General features: G+C 40.8%; 1 protein-coding gene across 1 annotated transcript; it reads right to left on the bottom strand.

Annotated features, from left to right (window-relative positions):
• Window positions 1-9871: 9871 nt before the first annotated feature.
• LOC117347699 (60S acidic ribosomal protein P2-like) lies at window positions 9872-18421 on the bottom strand. Its single transcript, XM_033918953.1, has 5 exons — window positions 18277-18421; window positions 14082-14205; window positions 12992-13040; window positions 11696-11785; window positions 9872-10006 (listed from the first exon to the last, which is right to left on the bottom strand). Exons 2-5 carry the CDS (start codon window positions 14202-14204, stop codon window positions 9930-9932), a joined length of 339 nt encoding a protein of 112 aa, XP_033774844.1. The 5' UTR covers window position 14205; window positions 18277-18421; the 3' UTR covers window positions 9872-9929.
• Between the last annotated feature and the right edge of the window lie 1025 nt (window positions 18422-19446).

The following is a 19446-nucleotide window of genomic DNA, read 5'->3' as shown; positions in this document are numbered from 1 at the left end:
TGGTGGAGAGCTGGAATGCTCTTTCGGAGGCTGTTATAGGGGGAAACACCCTCCAGGGATTCAAGACAAAGTTAGACAAGTTCCTGCTGAACCAGAACGAACGCAGGTAGGGCTGGTCTCGGTTAGGGCGTTGGTCTTTGACCTGAGGGCCGCCGCGTGAGCGGACTGCTGGGCGCGATGGACCGCTGGTCTGACCCAGCAGCGGCGATTCTTATGTTCTTTAAGACCATATCATACACAAGAATTGTGGGCCAGATTCTTTAAATGGCGTCCAAATTGGCGCCATTTAGAGAATCGCACCTATCGCAAAGCTTAGGCGCCAGTAGTGTAGGCCAGAGTTTTACTGACCTAAATTGCAGTTGCCTAAGTTCTTTTCCGAATCGCACCTAATGGCTCCCATCTCTGTCTCTATACCCAAACATGCCAATATAGGTGTTGGGTGCCACCAGGTACCATACGATAGGTGCACACCTTTTATAGAATCGGGTAGGCACCTATTATTAGGGTAGGCCAATTATTATGATTTTTTTTCCCCAATTAAGAGCTTGTTTAAGTAATTAATATAGGCATCAATTTAGGATCATACCAACGCCTAACATAGGCATCCTTTATAGAAGTATAGCAAAATGTGTGCCGTGGCACATGAGACTCCAGGTGTGTTGCCAAACCCTGGGGAGGCGGTGGCACATCCCTGTAGGCAATCAGCCGGTGCTGGAGCCTCTCCTCCTCCCCGGATTTTCTCCTCCTATCTGCGCTTTTTCTTTTTCAGCACCCCCCCCCTCCCCTATTGGCGTCTCAGGGCCCCGTCTGGAGGGCCTCCGCATGTCAACATGATGCCACTCGTGTGTGATGCCATCACGTCGATGTCCATGCACTTCCGGATGCCCTTGAGCCGCGGCCCCAATGTAGTGTGCCGCCAGCTCGCAAAGTTTGCGAGACACTGCTTCATAGAATTTAGACGTGCGAATCAGTGTTGGAAAGGAAAATTAAAGATGGTGGCACAGATGCTGTGGCGTGTGAAGAGGAAGGGGAGAAGCTGGGCAGCCTGGGTGCATCGACATGACCCTTATCTGCCCGAGAGCTGCTAGGTTTACATAACTGACCCTATTGCATGGGCATGTTCAGAAGCATTGTATCAGCAAACCTCTCTTCCTAGTACATTTTTAAAAAGGCGACACTTGCTATTAGATTTGATGTGTGGAGTAGCTTAGAACTTAGAGTAGTAAGTTATGAATCTCCCTGCTCCCACAGACACTCTTGAAGTTGGGCAAGTCACCACACCCTCCACTATCTCATGGAAATAACTCAAGGGAGCTGCTGCACCCGGGGAGGAGGTGAAAGGGAGAGCTGCTGCTGGACCTGGATGGGTGGAGGTGAGAAGGAGACATGCTACGGGACCTAGCTGGGTGGACAGGTGAGAGGGAGAGGTGCTGCTGAGATGTGTGGGGAGATGAGAGGAGAGGTACTGCTGAATCTGGGTGGGTGGGTGGAGGAGGTGAGAGGAAGAGCTGCTGCTGGACCTGGGTGGGTGGAGGTGAGAAGGAGACGTGCTACTGGGACCTAGATGGGTGGACAGGTGAGAGGGAGAGGTGCTGCTGAGATGTGTGGGGAGATGAGAGGAGAGGTACTGCTGAACCTGGGTAGGTGGGTGGAGGAGGTGAGAGGGAGATGTGCTGCTGGGACCTAGGTGGCTATGATGGTCCCATGGTAACCCTTGCCTATCCTGTGGTATTTTGGTTATGGGTCTGAGCACATCATTTTTAAAATAGTTTTTTGAATGAGGAGTTGACTTATTTCAAATTGGACTTGTGTTTTTGGGTGGATAATGAAGATGCGTGAGATAGATTTGTAAGTAATGGACATGGTATGCACGAAAATTTCTCATGCATATTTATTAGGGATACTCTGAAACCTGACCTGTTTGCAGCCCTTGAGGCCTGGGAGTGAACACTACTGAATCAGGATGACCCTCCTCACCTGGCTGGATATTTTTAGATGAAATGAGGAAGAGCCAGAGCAGGTCATAAGATCCTGCTGAATCTATCACGCTGAGCCGCTCATTTGTGTAGCTCTACCTGACCTCACTAGTAGGGTTACTATATGGCTCCAGAAAAAGGAGGATGGATTGAGACATCCGAGTTTTACTTCCATTGCTTTCAATGGAAGTAAAACTTGGATGTCTCAATCCGTCCTCCTTTTTCTGGAGCCATATGGTAACCCTAATAGAGAACGACATAGTTTTTCTTTAAAAAATCCTACCTCTGTTTTGACAGCTGAGGCACCCCCTTTAAGGGACTCTCTTGATTATGTGGACATTTGCGGTCTTCAAAAAGATAAGTTCCCTTTTAAGTTGGATTTGATTTATTGGACTGATTGGTCATTATGCTACTGATAGCGGGAACTTTATATGTTATAACATTTTATTGAAGAAATCCAATAAATATACAATAATATAATACAATAAAATAGTAATTACATTTAAATTTACCATATTAATTTCCATCATATGTCTATCATTCCTTCAAAATAAATTTCCAAATTACCTATTACATCTCTCAATACACTCCCCCTACCCTTCCCCCCATTGTTTTGATTTAATTATATTATAATAAATGAATTAAACAAAAATACCTTTCTTTTTTTTTTTTAAATCTTTATTCATTTCAAATCTTAAATCAAGTACAATATTGACATTTATCAATTAAGCATTCAAATACACTTGAAATGCTATAATTAATCATCATAATATAAACTATTACCCTCTCCCTTATTTATTTATGTAAATGATTTGTTTCAATTATAATCAAAAATACCCACCCCCCTCCCCCCCTTAATGTCTTAAAATTTTATACAGGGAAGAATATTTTTAATCTTTACAATAATCTATTAATGGCCTCCACACATCTTGAAATTTGTTATAATTTCCTTTTTTTTTGTTTGTTTTTTTTTATAACAAAAATACCTTTCAAGTAATCCCACACATATTAATATCATCCCTCCCTACCCTAGTATGAAAGGTGACATCAAATACCAAATATAAAAATGCCAAGAACATTTCCAAAGCTTCAATGTAGCGGGAACTTTTTCAAGTGACTTCATACTATTTAATGTTTGGATTCTCATTGATTAGGTTTTCACTCAGCACTTTGGGCAACTATTTTGAAAAAAAGATTCTAGTTATTAAATTAATATTAAGGTGGTACTTTAAGATGTTTGCGGGTATATATGCGCAGATATACCCTGGTGAACTCCTTATTGATTAATGGGAGGTTCCCATGAACTGATTGAGCACCCTTTATAAAGTATGCAAGTACTTAAAAACACAGTTTGAACCCAGAATCCTACATAGTAACATAGTAGATGACGGCAGATAAAGACCCTACTCTGCTTTATAAAGTATGCAAGTACTTAAAAACACAGTTTGAACCCAGAATCCTACATAGTAACATAGTAGATGACGGCAGATAAAGACCCTACTGTGCTTTATAAAGTATGCAAGTACTTAAAAACACAGTTTGAACCCAGAATCCTACATAGTAACATAGTAGATGACGGCAGATAAAGACCCTACTGACCCATCCAGTCTGCCCAACCTGATTCAATTTAAATTTTTTCTTCTAAGCTATTTCTGGACAAGAATCCAAAGCTCAACCCGGTACTGTGCTTGGGTTCCAACTGCCGAAATCTCTGTTAAAACCTACTCCAGCCCATCTACACCCTCCCAGCCACTGAAGCCCTCCCCAGCCCATCCCCCATCAAACGGCCATACACAGACACAGACTGTGCAAGTCTGCCCAGTACTGGCCTTAGTTCAATATTTAATCTTATTTTCTGATTCTAGATCCTCTGTGTTCATCCCACGCTTCTTTGAACTCCGTCACCGTTTTCCTCTCCACCACCTCTCTCGGGAGCGCATTCCAGGCAACCACCACCCTCTCCGTAAAGTAGAATTTCCTAACATTTCCTGAGTGGAAACACTGAGAATCGGGAGTAGGTCTTCTATTAGGCTATACACACCCTTCTACCTGAAAACCCAGCTTGAGATATCAGCATGAAGAGCATGACAGTAAACACGGAGTAAACATTGACAGAGCCCTAGTTGGCTGGCTGAAAATGAATATGTTCTCATTAAGAGTCACTTTATTGTCCTTGTGTACGTGAGAAGTGGCACAGCTCTCTTCTAAACTTTAACCAGGCAGCTGTTATTTAGGATAATGACAAACCATATTTTCTCTCTCCCCCTTGAAAAGCTGTCATTCGGGCCAAATAGGGCTACTGCAAGCTGAACTTTCAAATCATCTAAAATATAATCACTTTAAGAGCAAGTGAGTATTTAAAGTGTACATCTATTCACGTCTATTGTAACTTTATTGATTCTATCTATTGCATCTAATAAATATTTTTTTATTCAATTCATAATAAATTAGTAACTTAGCTTCTATTGCAGCTAGACCCCTCCCGACGTATCGTTTTAACCACTTCTTCAAGTCCCAAACGCCCAGAACAAGACCATTTGGACGTGGGAGGGGCCAGCATTGTGACGGACTGGCCACCCAGACATGGCAACAGAGCAGGCCACCCAGACATGGCCCTTACAGGGCACTGCTGTGAACTTCACAAAAAGGGTGCCAGATAAACATCTCACCAAAACTCCCTTATAGGTTATGGTGAGACCCCAAGACCCACTATACCCACCTGTCTACAACCCCAATAGCCCTTATGGCTGCAGGTGGCACCTATTTGGCAGTAGAACGTAGGAAGAGGGGAGACATGATCGAAACATTTAAGTACCTCACGGGACGTGTCGAAGTGGAAGATGATATTTTCTTTCTCAAGGGACCCTCGGCCACAAGAGGGCACCCGCTCAAACTCAGGGGCGGAAAATTTCATGGCGACACCAGAAAGTATTTCTTCACAGAGAGAGTGGTTGGTCATTGGAACAAGATTCCAGTGCAGGTGATCGAGGCAGACAGCGTGCCAGACTTTAAGAATAAATGGGATACCCATGTGGGATCCCTACGAGGGTCAAGATAAGGAAATTGGGTCATTAGGGCATAGACAGGGGGTGGGTAAGCAGAGTGGGCAGACTTGATGGGCTGTAGCCCTTTTCTGCCGTCATCTTCTATGTTTCTACAGAGTAGGATTTGGGGTTTTTCTGGTGGGCTCACATTTTCCACCATTAATGTAGTGGTTAGAGTGGCTTATGGGCCTGGGTCCACCTATGATTCACTAGCCCATCCCCCAGTCTACTTAAGCCATCTCTGTGCAGCTCTATTAGGTTTTCCTACACTAGGTGCTGATGTTCTAGACAGGTATGTACTTTTTTATCCTGATCTTTGTGGGTGTGTGAAGGGAGTCAGTGAACACTGGGGGAGTGTGTGAGGGTCTTTACTTTGTCTCTGCAGTGGTTATCTGGGCACTTTGGATACCTTTTTGGCACTTATACCTGTCTTCACATCGTCTAACTCACGTCTACGTTTTGTCCAGGATGTCTATTAAAATATTCGATTATCCCTGCAGGATGCCTGTCGTAATTTATCTGAGTATGAAAGAAAGTAATAAGGTCTGTCTGTCCCCCAACGACGTTTCATTTACAATGTTTTACTTGTCCTCAAGAAAACTATTTTATCTAGCTGGATCTCAGAGGATTCTCCATCCGCTGGGATGTGTCGTCTAAATTGACAGAAATGGCCACTTTTGAACGACAATGGCATAAAGATGTTTCTAGCCCTGAGGGGAAATACTACATTGCTTTGTGGGATGGCTTGTTGCAGTCTACCGCTGTTGTGGAGCGGGCCTGGCTCCCGCTTCAGTGATGCGGATTCTTTTTGGTTCTTGGGATCCATCCGTCTCTTTTGGTAGATTTCTCAGCTCTTTTGATTTACACTTTATCTTTACGCAGCTCTTCTCTCTAGGGGTAGGGGGGGGGAGTGACTGTGGGGGTTGGTGCGTGAGGGAGAGTGCATGTTGCTGATCTTGGGATGTGAATGACTGGAGTGAGTGGATTGTTGTGTGGGCTCTGGGGGGTGGTTTCTTGGGACTTATGGGAGAAAATGTAAAAGGTGGGGTTTGCACTGACTCCGGGTGTTGAATTGTAGAGGGTGAATTTGTCTTTTAGTTTGCTTAACACATGTCAGATGTTCCTGTATACCTTGTGTTATTTGATTGCATGTTCTGGGATTGTTATCTCCCGGCTGTTTGTGTTGCTTCACTGTTAATAAACACATTTATTTATTTATTTTATTTTTTTTAAAGAAAGTAATGTGCGTTGAAACAAGACCGTGCATTATGTGAAATATCTCAAGGTTATTCATGCACAGTTGTGGCTCAGTGCAAGTCTAACATTCCAAGAGACAGGAATCAAGTAAGAAACTGCTAAATTTGGAGCACCATTCAGTGATACAATTTCTCACAAAAGAAGGGGAAACCAAAATTGCATAATACATTTATGCCCAATCATACAGGCTTTCTGAAATAAAAGACATTTTATTTCAAAAACCCCACAAGCTGATGCTTTACCAAAAATTATTCCCCTAGGACAACCCACTATTGAATTACCCCATAAAGAACCCCAAAATAATAGGATGGTAGACCAAAATGAGTTGATCAAAGGACACAACCAAAAAGCATGAGATAATGTGCCAGGATCTTTATTACATTTAATACAAATTGGGGTATCTATTAAATTCACATGAAAAGCTTGAATTTAGGAAAAATAAGCCCTATGCAAAATTCTATAAGTACATTCTCTCCAAACATACCCTTTTATAATCTCCAAGTTTTTGGCATTGGAGGAATCAATTACATCGCTTATTTTTATTTGAGAGTTGGGAGGTTCGAGGTTCGCCTAAAAAAACTTGTCTTTTTATGGAGGTTTGGGATCCTTATATTCAGAATCTTTCACCAAAAATACGAAGTTTGGTTATCAATGATTTATTATGAAAATTAGGTTTACTAATTACATTCCAGTTATTTATTTTAATTCTTTATTGTTGTCAACTTTCATTCAGGGTGAGGGATTTCATTTAGGCCGGGAAGATAGTGGGTAGGGGATGGAATTAAGAGGGGGTGTAGATAAGATTGAATTAATTCATATGGAAATTAAATTTGAAAGAATGATTTAAATTTGTATGAAATATTATTGTAATTCTTATTGTATTGAACATATTTTTGTATTATCCTATTGTACTGATTATTTGATTCTTTCAATAAAAATTGTTATACATAAGAAGGGGAAAAGCCAAAGGAGTTCCATGAACACATGACTGCAGTTTACAGTGAGTCTGCTCCATCATCCTACAAAGTAAAATTTTGGATCAAGCAGTTTAAGTGGGGTAGAGAGTTCTTTAAAGATGATCCTCACACCAGGCGGCCTGTGAAAACTTCCACAGAAATGTGCAAGAAAGTCAAGGATTTAATTCCGTCAGACAGATGAATGAGTTTCCTGAATAGCTGAAGGGCATCTCGGCAGGTACAGTTTGGAAAATAATTCATGAAAAGTTGGGCATGTCCAAGTTTAGTGCAATATGGGTTCCAAGAATGCTGATGCCATGTCAGGTGACAAGGCTTCAGTGCTGTCAGGAGAAATTCCATGAAGACCAAGTGAACTTTTTTCATTGTTTGGTGACTGGAGATGAGACTTGGGTCTATCACAGAGACTCTGAGTACAAAATGGAGTCATTGCAGTGGAAGCACAAGTCATTCACTACCCCAAAAAAGTTTGATAGAAAATTCTGCAGGCAAAGTCATGGCAACTGTCTTCTGGGATGATGAAGGACTTTTGCCTTGGGGCTGGCTGGCTTGGGATTGGCTGGGGGCTAGTTGCCTTGGGGCTGGCTGGCACTACACGTGCCTACCACTAGACATGACCTATACCCTGTCCCAGCCTACCACTAGACCACCAGAGGAGGGACAGGGTACAGCGAACACAATTTGATTCAGAATTTTTTTTTCTTGTTTTTTCCTCCTCTACAGGTGGGTGCATCTTATGGTCAGGTGCGTCTTATGGAGCAAAAAATACGGTAATTAAAGGTTAGGCGCCTAACTTGAAAAACTTAATTCTTTAACAAAGCACCAACACTAAAAGTGGGCATGGTTAGGAGCAAATCCTGGGTATGTTTTCAAGTTAGGCTCTGATATGGATGCCTAACTTTAGGCGAACATTTATAGAATCAGGGCCTTATTAAGCATTCAGCAGTCTATGAATTTCTTGATCCCAATTCTTTGGAATGTTCTACCTAGGGTTACCAGATTTTCCAAATGGAAAATTCGGACCCCCCTACCCTTGCCCTGCCTCCTGCTCTTGTCAGGCAAGTTCAAAACCCGGACAAAGTGCCAGGTTTTGAAAAGCCATCCGGGGAAATCCGGACATCTGGTAACCCTAGTTCTATCTGAGGTCATCAGAGCTGAGCAATCTCTTCCTCATCTCAAGACTCTATTAAAAACACACTTTTTCTCCCAACTGAATAAACTTGGTTGAGGGCAGGGACAGGTCCTCTGGCGAGATTCCCCCCTAGAATGCTCCCGAAATAGCCAGTTTTTAGCTCAGCACAAACTGGTTATGTGTCACTGAAAACTAGCAGTTAGTCCCGGCCAGGAACTGGTTCTGGCTAGCTAAATCACTTTGAATATTGACCAAAGCATTTGCAAATTTTGGACTGGCATAAGTTGGAACAGCCAAGATGATGTCTTTTGCTAGTTAAGAGAAACAGAATCCACATAAACCTAACCCGGAAAATGCATTCAGAATTGTTTATTGGGAGCACAGGTAAGGTTCAGAGGGTATTCTCATTATTTAGGCTCCAACATTTCCAGCTCCAAATTATACTTACATCAAAACTATAACACTGAAAATCGGTGCCCTTCTGTAATATTACATATAACAGAAGCAATGTCTATGCCTGTCATTTAACTATGTGATAATGGCTACTTTTGAAATTATTCATGCTTTCTGGTGCCGATTTTTGCTACTTGTGATGTCACAAACCTCACAGACATAATGAACCAGTCAGAGTCCATCATGCAAGGTCAGTTATGGCACCATTTGAAATATGGCTATTCCCATAGGTTTAGGGAAGACCAGCAAGGCAGTGGCTTAAAACATTTAAATACTATAAAGAGGACCTTGCATTTGATTTGCAGCTCTAGCCTTTTGCTCCCTGGTGCAGCTGGTGGTCAGATGCAAAGTTCATAAGGATTACACTGCAATGTCTAGGTAGGCAAGTTGAGAGGGAGAAAGGAAAATAAAATGAAAGTAAGTCCCTGGGTACTTGCAAATGAAGGCTCCTGGCTGGACCAGAAGTTCAAAGGGATAAAACAAACAAACAAAAACTCCTTTGCAGTAATATGTCTACTTCCTAGCTGTTCTTTTCAAATGCTACCACTGAAAGTATGTATCCCTGCCATGAAGAAAAACCACTGAAGTTTCTCTTAGGAAAATTTGACAATGACATTCCTTCAATGACACATTTGTTAACCAAAATAAGTTTCTGCTAAGTCAACCAACAAAAGCATGATCTATTCGAGCTAATAGATTTGGCATGCCTTTCTTCTTCCTAATTTGAATTGTAAATTGCTTTGACCTACTCAACAGCAAAGGTATTATATCAGGTCTAAAACATAAGCCAAGGCTAATTGCAGGTAACTGGGCTCTTCTGTTATAGCAACTAGACTCTGCCTGAAGAACATGGACCGCAATGTCACAGCAGCATGAAGGAGAAAGCATTCCATGTCCTATCATGAAGCCAGGGCACCCAACTTGAATAGCTGATTTTGGTTGCGCTTTTTCTTCTCTGGCCCCAGAAAAGCAGGAAGGTCTTGTGTATTACCATTCAAGGCCAAACCCACACAAGCAATAAGTGCGAGCACCATGTGAACTTTTACTGTTTTTTTCTTTTATTAATAAACATTTATTTCAGAAATAAAAGCATTTAGTCAAAGAGCCCAAATCCCATGTCTTCATCCGATTCCTCTGATTCTTCCTTTTTCTCTTCTTCTTTTTTTTCAGCTGCAAGATTAAACACACAGAAAAGCAAATATCTAATTAATATTAATAGCATGACATCATGCTTATAAACTGCGTAACCAGAAGTTCAACGCGATTAACCAAAGATTAACAATAAAATAACATAAGGAATGCCTAAAACTAGTTAGCCAGATATTCTGAAAAAAGATAGGTTTTCAGCAAAGTTCTAAAATGTTTGTAGGAGCAGGCTTTACGTAACAGCGATCGGAATTCTTTATCGTAGGAGGTTGCCTGAAATGCTAATGCCTTGGAATGATGGAAAAATAAACAGGGCATGAGATTTTCTACTATATTTATGAGATGCTATGAGAAATCTATCAATTATATAGATAGAAGTGCCACTCACAACCTTATAATCTGAGAAGGAAATACCACTGTAAGACAAAATTGCCTTGAGGTTGCCAAACACTTGGATTGTTAAGCAGAAGTGCAGGGACTAAGGACAAGGGGGACGACTTTAGTGACTTTCAAATGAATGAACTGAAGAAGCCAATACTGCTAGATCCACCAGCACAAATATTTCCTTGGCCCAGCGATTTCCTCTTGCCCTTTTGCAGCACCCAAACAGTAAGTCTTCCTTATGATGGTCTGCAACATGTAAGTCCTCAAGAAAGACCTATTTTAAAAAGGTAGGCTTCTTCTGGACTAACCAAAAATCCAGGAGCAGGGTGATCTCTTTCAAAGGGAACCAATTCTGCACATAGGATATTTTGGGTAGTAGACATATTGTATTTCAGTCAACATTTGAGAAGATGAAGTGGGCATTGTAGCCAAATTAGGCATCATGCCTCTAAAGAGAAATCAGACTGGGAATGTTTTCAGCAAGGACTGTATATTCCATGAAACCCACTGCTTTCTGTATTAAAGACTAATATTAAACATTCTGAAAATTTGCTAATCTTTCCTTAAATGCATGGGAGAAGGTTCAGTTCAGTCTTAAACTCTTTTCTTATAGTATTAAGGCTGAGCAAATGTTCGAGATCTGGTGACAAATATTTTTCTGCTATACAAACATTTTAAGTATTGGTTTATGTAATGCTATAGGATTGTGAGTTCATATTTTACATGTGATATGGCTTCCTTTTTATAATTTGTTTTTAAAAGTGCAAACACCTATAACTTCTTTAAATGCTACACTTCTTTTATCAGGTCAATACTGAGCATAATTCCTGAAAACTATGTACAGAATTTGCCCAGTGAAAAAAAAGGTCTCATCTACAATTTGACCTATTTCTAGTTGGCCAAAATGGACTAAACATGAAAACCATAACTAGAAATGGCAAATAATGTGATAAACAAAACCTACATATTGCCTTTGATCTGAATATAAAAAGAAATGGATTGGCAATATCATAATGGAAACGCAGGAGATGATTAGAGGGCAAGACAGAAAGCACAATTAGATCTCTGATTATATTTGGTCCATCTTTAACCCTTTAATTGGCAGATGGTGAAAACGGCTGTTTTACGTAACATGATGTTGAATAGGATCAACAGTGCCAAGTAACAGGCATTTGGAGATGCAAAACTCCCATAAGAGCCATAGAAAACACATGTTGCTTCTGAGCAACAATGCCAAATAAAGAGTTAAATTCAATTCCTTTGCAGAAATCAGCAATAAACTGTACAATAAGCAGCAAAACAGGTTTTCAAAAGCTGTCATTATCATACCTGCTGGTGTAGTCCCACTAGTGGCAGCAGCAGCTGAAGGAGCTGAAGCAACAGCACCACCTGCTGGGACTGAAGCAAGCTTGGCAAGACCTGTGGATAAACAGAATTCCAGTCAATAGCAAGTCAATTCTTGGATTTCATATAGAGTGTTTATAAGACATTATCTGCATTCTTTCAGGAGAACTTGTAAGGACCAATTGTTTGGTCCTGATCACAACTAATATTTTTGTCCATGCATTTCTTTCTGCTCCTTTTGGGCTTCTGTCAAAAATATATAATCAGGGAAATCCTCACTCCAAAACCCAACACATTTAGCATTACAGCAGAACCTCAATATTTGCGGGGGTTAGGGGCAGAACCAGCCCGTGAATATTGAAAAATCGCGGATAATTTTTAGGGCTGGCTCTGACCCACCCCTGCCTCCCTCCTGTGTCCCGGACCTTCCCCAGACCTTACTTGGTGGACTAGCGGCGACGCGGGGCAGGATCGATCATCCTACCCTTCTGCTCTATGCACAGCCATCATCAAAATGGCTGCCGTGAGTTCCCGTTGTAGTCTTGACACTTGAGTCGGAATTGAAAGTTTGGTGTACTGACTTCACAGCCCTAGTGACTGGAATTTCCTATTCATCAGGGAATAAACTCTTGTCTCTACAGTATCCCCAGCTGCAACCTGCCTAGAATGACAGAGGCCTGACCTGGAAATAAAGCCTCGGTCCTCATCACAAATGAGTGCTGACCTATCAGCGAGTCACCATCTGACATTTACTTAATGTTTCTGAAACAAACCATATAAGCATTACTAATATTAAGCAGCTGCCCATGACTGCCACTTTCTGTAACAGAAAAAGAATATAACTAAGCAGTAAAATCTTTGTAAATCCTTCTACACATACATCTACTGATTACTAAAGTTCGGGATGGTGCAGTAAGTTACAAGGGGGGACTCTTCTAGCGGCGAAACATGTTGAAGTAACAGGTCCCTTTCCGATGTGAACAGCTTTAAAAAAAAAGATAAGTTTAACTCATAAAAATAAGTGAAACGAAAATACGTAGCATTCAGCACTTTATAAGTTATAAAAATTAAAAAAAAAAAAGTATACAACTGGGTCTGATGACGAGGCTAGTGCAAATGAAATATTTTAGCCATTGAAAACTGTTGGCTAATACTGGCATTTCTGAAGGCCTGAAAATGCATATACATATATATATATATAAATATATAAATGATATAAAAAGTTGATATGAACATTGTCTTGCTATATTTTGTGTTATTACAAATCAGACATGGCTTTACCTGCATTGACAACATCATCAACATCTTTTCCTTTAAGTTCACTGATAACCTTTTGCATGGAGAAAAAAGGGGAGAGAGTTACAAGTTTTTCCCAGGAATTCACTCTGTTAATCTGAAAAAACAAGTGTTTGCCAGTGGAAGTTGATATGTATTTTTTAGAATGCCAGTAAGCAAGAAAATAATACAGAGAACATAAAAATCTATGCAACTGATTATCTCTGATTAGACAAAGAATGACTTCCTAATACATCTTTTCATATAGATAACAGAGAGGCTAAGATTAACGATAGAAGGGAGAAGACCCAGAGATGAGGAAAGCAGCTTTGCATGAGAAATAACAGATTGGATCAAAGGATGCCCATTTTGGGATACAAGATGTAGAATGATGAATAGATGACTTTAACAGAGGAAGGTATCAAAGAAGATCTTAAGCTGTTGATTTTGTAGTAAAATATGCAAAAAAGAGTTAGGGAAGGAATCTTCGAACCTCCTGAAATCCACATTCACAACATAGCCCCTGCTCTTGTTATTTTACAGGTCTTCCATTTACAGGTCTAATTTCCTTATTACTTCATGAGCTGTAGAATGTGCAGAAATGATTTGCCCTACATTCATTAGGTTGACAATGCTTTAGCATTAAAAAAAAAAAACCAAACAAATATACAGCACTATTTTGGGAGTGGAACAACTCTCAAACAGATAGTAAATGACAACAGATAAAGAACCGAATAGTCCATCCAGTCTCCCCTATAATTACATGCTTCTTGTCATCTTTTTACGCTTTCCTAGTTTACTCAGCCCTGATTACTTAAGCAAGCTCAGCAAGTGCGGAAGGGATGAAAAAAGATGCAGATGACAGCTGCATCTTTGACTGCATTGCATCACATGAGCAGCTGAAACATATCACAATTATTGGAATTGCAAACAAATGCATATTCAACTAACCCAAAGCACTATACATACAAGTTATAAGCATCCAATACTTTCATTTATTCACCCCCAAAATAAGTTTGCAACTATAGCAGGCAGGGACTGGCTTTAAAATCCATAATATGTAATGCCACTAGTAACTAGATACCCAAAAACAAACCTTATTCAGGCGTTCATTGTCAGCCTCGATGCCAACACTGTCTAGAATTTTCTTTATGTCCTTGGCTGAAGGGCTGTTGTTGCCACCAAGGACAGCAAGCAGGTAAGCGGCCACGTAACGCATTCTAAAATTAAAACATGGTTAAATAAGTTAGTTTGCTGGACAATTACTAGCATATTAAGTTTTCATAGTGGATTTTCCAAACTAAAAACATAAATTTATTCATTCAATTTTCTATACCGTTCTCCTAGGGGAGCTCAGAACGGTTTACATGGATTTAGTCAGGTACTCAAGCATTTTTCCGTCTGTCCTAGAGGGCTCACAATCTATCTAATGTAACTGGGGCAATGGGGGGATTAAGTGACTTGCTTAGGGTCACAAGGAGCAGTGTGGGTTTGAATCCACAATCTCAACAATTTGTAAGTGGGGCACAGAATGAGTAACAGACAATACTGTCCAAATATAAATTGTATGGTACATTTCAATGATGATGATATTCTGTTCCCCAGTTATGGTGGATGTGCTGTAGGTAGCCATGTACCTAAATGTGTTAGATCCTGAAAACTAATCAGGTTCAAACCTGAATAATACTGGGATACAAATAAAACCCCAAGGGAAGAGGAGGCACCAAGGGCCACAAAACTTGGCATTTGCAAATTACAGCAGTCTGTCACTAAAAACGTTATAGTGGGTTGTGATCTCCTAAGTTTTTGAATAACTGATTTGAGATATTGCAGATAACTGTAACAGGCAGATCCAGTTTTGCTCCATTACTTCTGTGGACTTAAAGCACCATCCTAGCCAGCAGATTAACCATTCCCCCTAACTGTATCTATGGCATCTGTTTGTCTGTCTTGTCTGTTTAGATTGTTTGTAAACTCCCTTGAGAAGGCACTGTCTCTTTCGTGACTCTGTACAGCACTGTATGTTTGGTAGCACTATAGAAATAAGAAATAATAATAATAGCAGTAATTCTCTAGGGAAAGCAGAACTAAACGTTCACAAAAGCACCAAGGCAAAAATCAGATTGGATCAATCTTCAAGCTGCTTTGAAAAGTTTTAAAAGAGTAAAGGATGGGATAAATGATCTCTTAGAAAGGGTATGAGAAAGCCTAAACAGCTGAATCCACAGAAACAGAAGGCCTCTCTCTGCCCACTAACAGGTGACCTAATGAGTGCTGCTCAGCGATATGGGAATGCTTTTTTCAATAAATCTAGCCCTCCAGACAAGATGGCATTGTAGTGGAAGGACACTCTGAGTTTCGTTCTTACCAGAGAAGATATTTTTTTTTGCTTTATAGCTTGTTTGAGCAACAATTTGTTATGCCGAAAAGAAGAGGTAGGGTGGCTGTTTCAGCCCGATAGCCTGAACCTACCTTAATGCGGCAGAGAGTATTCATGGGCTTCCTTACATCCTTACCTCAGGGCGCTCCTGCTGAGCCAGATGTAAAGGAAGTGTCAGCTTTAGGAAGCGAGATTTCACTAAGTCCTGCAGGACCAGCGCCTCCCTTGCAGCTGAGAGAGGGGAATGTCAGCAGCAACGTTGGCGGTGGATTCGTTGCTGTCCTTGGAGCTATCAGGCTCGCTGGCCCCCAAAGAATCTGTGGCTGGAAGATCTTTAACCTGGCAAGTTCTATTAGGCCCACACGAAGAATACATCTGTTCACCTATCCAACAATAAAGACCTGCCGCTACAAAAGATTCCTGGACAGAACCCTTGCCTTCCAGGCAGGCAAATGGAACGATTAGCTGACTAACATCATCATACACTCCTCAACCTACCTCAATTTTAGAAAACTGGTAAAAACGAGTTTGTTCAATCAGTTTGTAAACTAAGAATTTTTATACCTCTGCTAATTCAACCAGTAACCTTAAGATCAATATAGCTTTCCACTTCTTCCATTATGCAAGACTGCAATGATGACTTTGAGAACCTTTTCTTCCATTATGTAGATTGTATTGACGACTTAGAATTGTGACCTCTTCGCTGATTGTCCAGCGCTTCTTGTTGTAAACCGCCTCGAACTTTCGTGGCTTTGGCAGTATATAAGAATAAAATTATTATTATTATTATCTTTAATGGAGCCACAGCAGAGAGAGGAAATACCAGCTATACAGCCCCTTGTTAGACCTGCTGAGATTACCTTGGATACCATTTGGACCGTGCTAGATTGCCTTTATAAGGTATGTCTGGGAATCTTTCCTCTTGCTCAGGCTCAAACTTTAAAGTTAGAAAAATTTGAAGAGGACCTGAAGACCCAGGGAGAAAAAATTAACTCATTAGAACAGTTGGTGCAAGGAGTAAAATCTACTTTGGATCTATCATGCAGGACAAATTAGTTTTGCTGAGAAAAGTAGAAAACTTTGAGAACTATACTAAACAACTGAATTTAAGACTTTTGAATTTTCCCAAGACACTGACTATGTCACCTAAATTTTTTTAAATAAATTTATGAAAGAAGTGTTTAAGTATCCTGATAATGGATTTCCTCCTCTGCATAAAATATACTTTCTGCCAGTTTCTTTACAAAAAAAAACAACAAAAAACCAACAACCTTCCTCTTCTGATCCTGAAGCTTAGCCTCAGGCAGTATCTTTAAGTCCATTGGATATTTCAAATATATTGGAGAACTCTCAAGAGGAAGTTATAATGTGCTCAACGCTTCTTGTAACATTTGTATTCCATCATGACAAGGAAGCACATCTTTGCCTTTTTTTTAGGTTGAAAGAAGTCTCTTTTTTTTTTTTTGAATAGTAAAATTTTGATGTTTCAAGAACCACACAAGAAGAAAAAGGTTCCTGGAGATGAAAGAAAATGTGAAAGCATTGGGAGCAAAATTCCAGCTATACTACCCTTGTAAATGTTTGATCTATTTAATAATAATAATTTATTTCTTGTATACCGCTATACCAAAAGTTTGAAGCGGTTCACAACAAAGGATACATACAGCCAATAATTAAAATACAGAATAAACAGTCAATATCTAAATACAGAATAAAAATCAATCAATAGGATTAAATCAGGTAAAATCAATGAAGTTAAGACAATAACTCAGTTGGTATATAAAAAGCTGTTAAAAATTCATGATGGATTTGACAGTAACATGACTAAGAGGAAAACGTGTCAAACAGGTGTGTTTTTAGTGATTTTCTAAAGTCAAAGTAGGAAGTGGCCTCAAGTATTAATCTTCCAAGCCATGCATTTAGTTTAGCGGCCTGGAATGATAAAATTCTGTCAAAAAACTTTTTGTATTGACATGATTTAAAAGAAGGGTAGTTAAATAGCTTATTCTACGAGTGCTCCTGTTCATGGAAAACTGGGAGTCAAGGTAATCAAGTAGCATCCCAAAAACTGCTTTGTAACTAATGCAGGAGAACTTGAACAGAACTCTGGACTCCACTAGCAACCAGTGAAGTTTTTGATAGTAAGGGGTAATGTGTTCCCATTTTTTTTAGACCAAAAATAAGACAGACCGCAGTGTTCTGGATTTAGATCAAAATTCTTATGTATTCTACAAACCCTCCCAACTACATTTTTTCCTAAAAGGAAAGGGGATTGTAATGCAGATTGCCAAGTGAATCCTATTATGCTAGTCCATATTACAATTGGGGATGAGTCACTACTTTATTTTTTAGAATTGTCTTTTAAAGTATAATTCCTTCTGATTGTGAAATTGTCTCTCCACACTAGTGTTGGAAATTGTTAAACTGTTCATAATTTCATTTATATTTAGTAATGTGATAAGACTCTTGTTTTTGTTCAATATGTATTTTATTGAAATATGAATAAATGATAACTAACTAAATAAATAAATCTAGCCCTCTGGGGACAGGGAACTAACTACCAGTGTACAATTCGCCTTGAGGTAACACTAAAAAAGGCCCCCAACCCCACCAAATTAGTAGAAAGGATGGGGGGTGAACACGTGCGGAATTCGGAGCGATTCACTTCCTCTTCCTCCTTACGTCAGTCCGTAGGAACGTCACGGGGGGGGGGGGGGAAAGCTCGCGCAGCCTCAAACACAGGATGGGGGGAGGGGAATCGATACTCGGGCAACACTAATATGACAAAAAAGTTTCGGCACCACCGCCGAAAACGTCATTGCCTAAATGAGAGAAGGGGGAATGGGGACGCTCCGGGAGGGGAAACGTAGACCGTACCGAAAAAAAACAACGCCGGAACGACAGAACTTACTTTAAGTCCGTAACAGACACGAAACGATGTGCGCGCTCCCGAACTCCTCCGCCGTCGCAGCGAGGGAGAAGCGCAGGGTTACCCAGGGGCTCGAGGGGGGCAAAGGTCACGCCTGGAACGGGCGGGAGAACTAGCTACGCTGTCTCTAAATAAGAACCAGCACTTGCACCTCAAAAAAGTTTCCTGTGGTTTGTGTGGAAATTAATTCATGTATAGAAGTTTAGAAAATAAATAAATAAATAAATAATAGACTAGCAGGAGAATTGGAGGGCGTTCTAACCCACAGAACTCGATGGTTGCCGAATACACTGTACGCATGCGCGGCGGGGGGACCGTTGTACTCTGGTGAAGGCGGGAAGGGAATGTCGTTCCTTCTTTCTTTCGTTTGTGCTTACTGCGCATAATTATTTTTTTTTCATAGTTATTGCTTGTTTTTTTTCCTATAAGATTACTGGGCATACATAGTACGGAATACACCAGGATTACTGCAAGATATTTGGCGCCCTAGTTACATATTCAACATGAGTTCCTCTCCCGATATCTATATATTTTTTTACTTCAACGACCATAATTATCCCCCACACGATCCTTTAAAAACACATGCTGTAGCTCCTTAAATTTGAATATAAGACGGGAAGTTGGCACCTCGGGGATCTTACTACTGAGGCATAGAGAGAGTGGTGCAAACCTTCCAGAGATTGTGTGTGTATATATATATTGAGGCCTACTAATGTCTTTATAGTATATATATACCGTATTTGCCGGCGTATAAGACGACTGGGCGCATAAGACGACCCCCCAACTTTTACAGTTAAAATATAGAGTTTGTTATATACTCGCCGTATATACTCGCCCCTTCTTCCGCACACCTTCTGCCTGCCTGTCCCCCCCTTGAAGGTCTGCACCCCCCGAAGGCCTGCACCCCCCCGAAGGCCTGTCCCCCCTTGAAGGCCTGCCTGCCTGTCACCCCCTCCCCCTTGAAAGCCTGCCTGCCTGCCCGCCCGCCCCACCCTGAAGGCCTGATGCCCCGACCCACCCCGAAGGATCGCTCGCCCCCCTGGCCTCCCCGCACCACCTATGAAGCAGCCGCAGCGGTCATGGCCGGCTGTAGCGAACCTCGCAGGCCGCTCTCCACATGGTAGCATGTTCCCTCTGACGCGATCGCGTCAG

Source organism: Geotrypetes seraphini, chromosome 13 (genome assembly GCF_902459505.1).
Source record: "Geotrypetes seraphini chromosome 13, aGeoSer1.1, whole genome shotgun sequence".
In the NCBI taxonomy this organism is placed as follows: domain Eukaryota; kingdom Metazoa; phylum Chordata; class Amphibia; order Gymnophiona; family Dermophiidae; genus Geotrypetes; species Geotrypetes seraphini.
Note: the sequence above shows the minus strand (reverse complement) of the source record. Positions and strands in the feature narration are given on the sequence as shown.

Excerpts from the sequence above, each read along its gene's own strand:
- LOC117347699 (XM_033918953.1), bottom strand. The coding sequence starts at position 14,204 with ATGCGTTACGTGGCCGCTTACCTGCTTGCTGTCCTTGGTGGCAACAAC. Across the intron at positions 13,041-14,081 it reads ACAATGAACGCCTGAATAAG|GTTATCAGTGAACTTAAAGG; the intron begins GTTTGTTTTTGG and ends TCCATGCAAAAG. Across the intron at positions 11,786-12,991 it reads TGATGATGTTGTCAATGCAG|GTCTTGCCAAGCTTGCTTCA; the intron begins GTAAAGCCATGT and ends GTTTATCCACAG.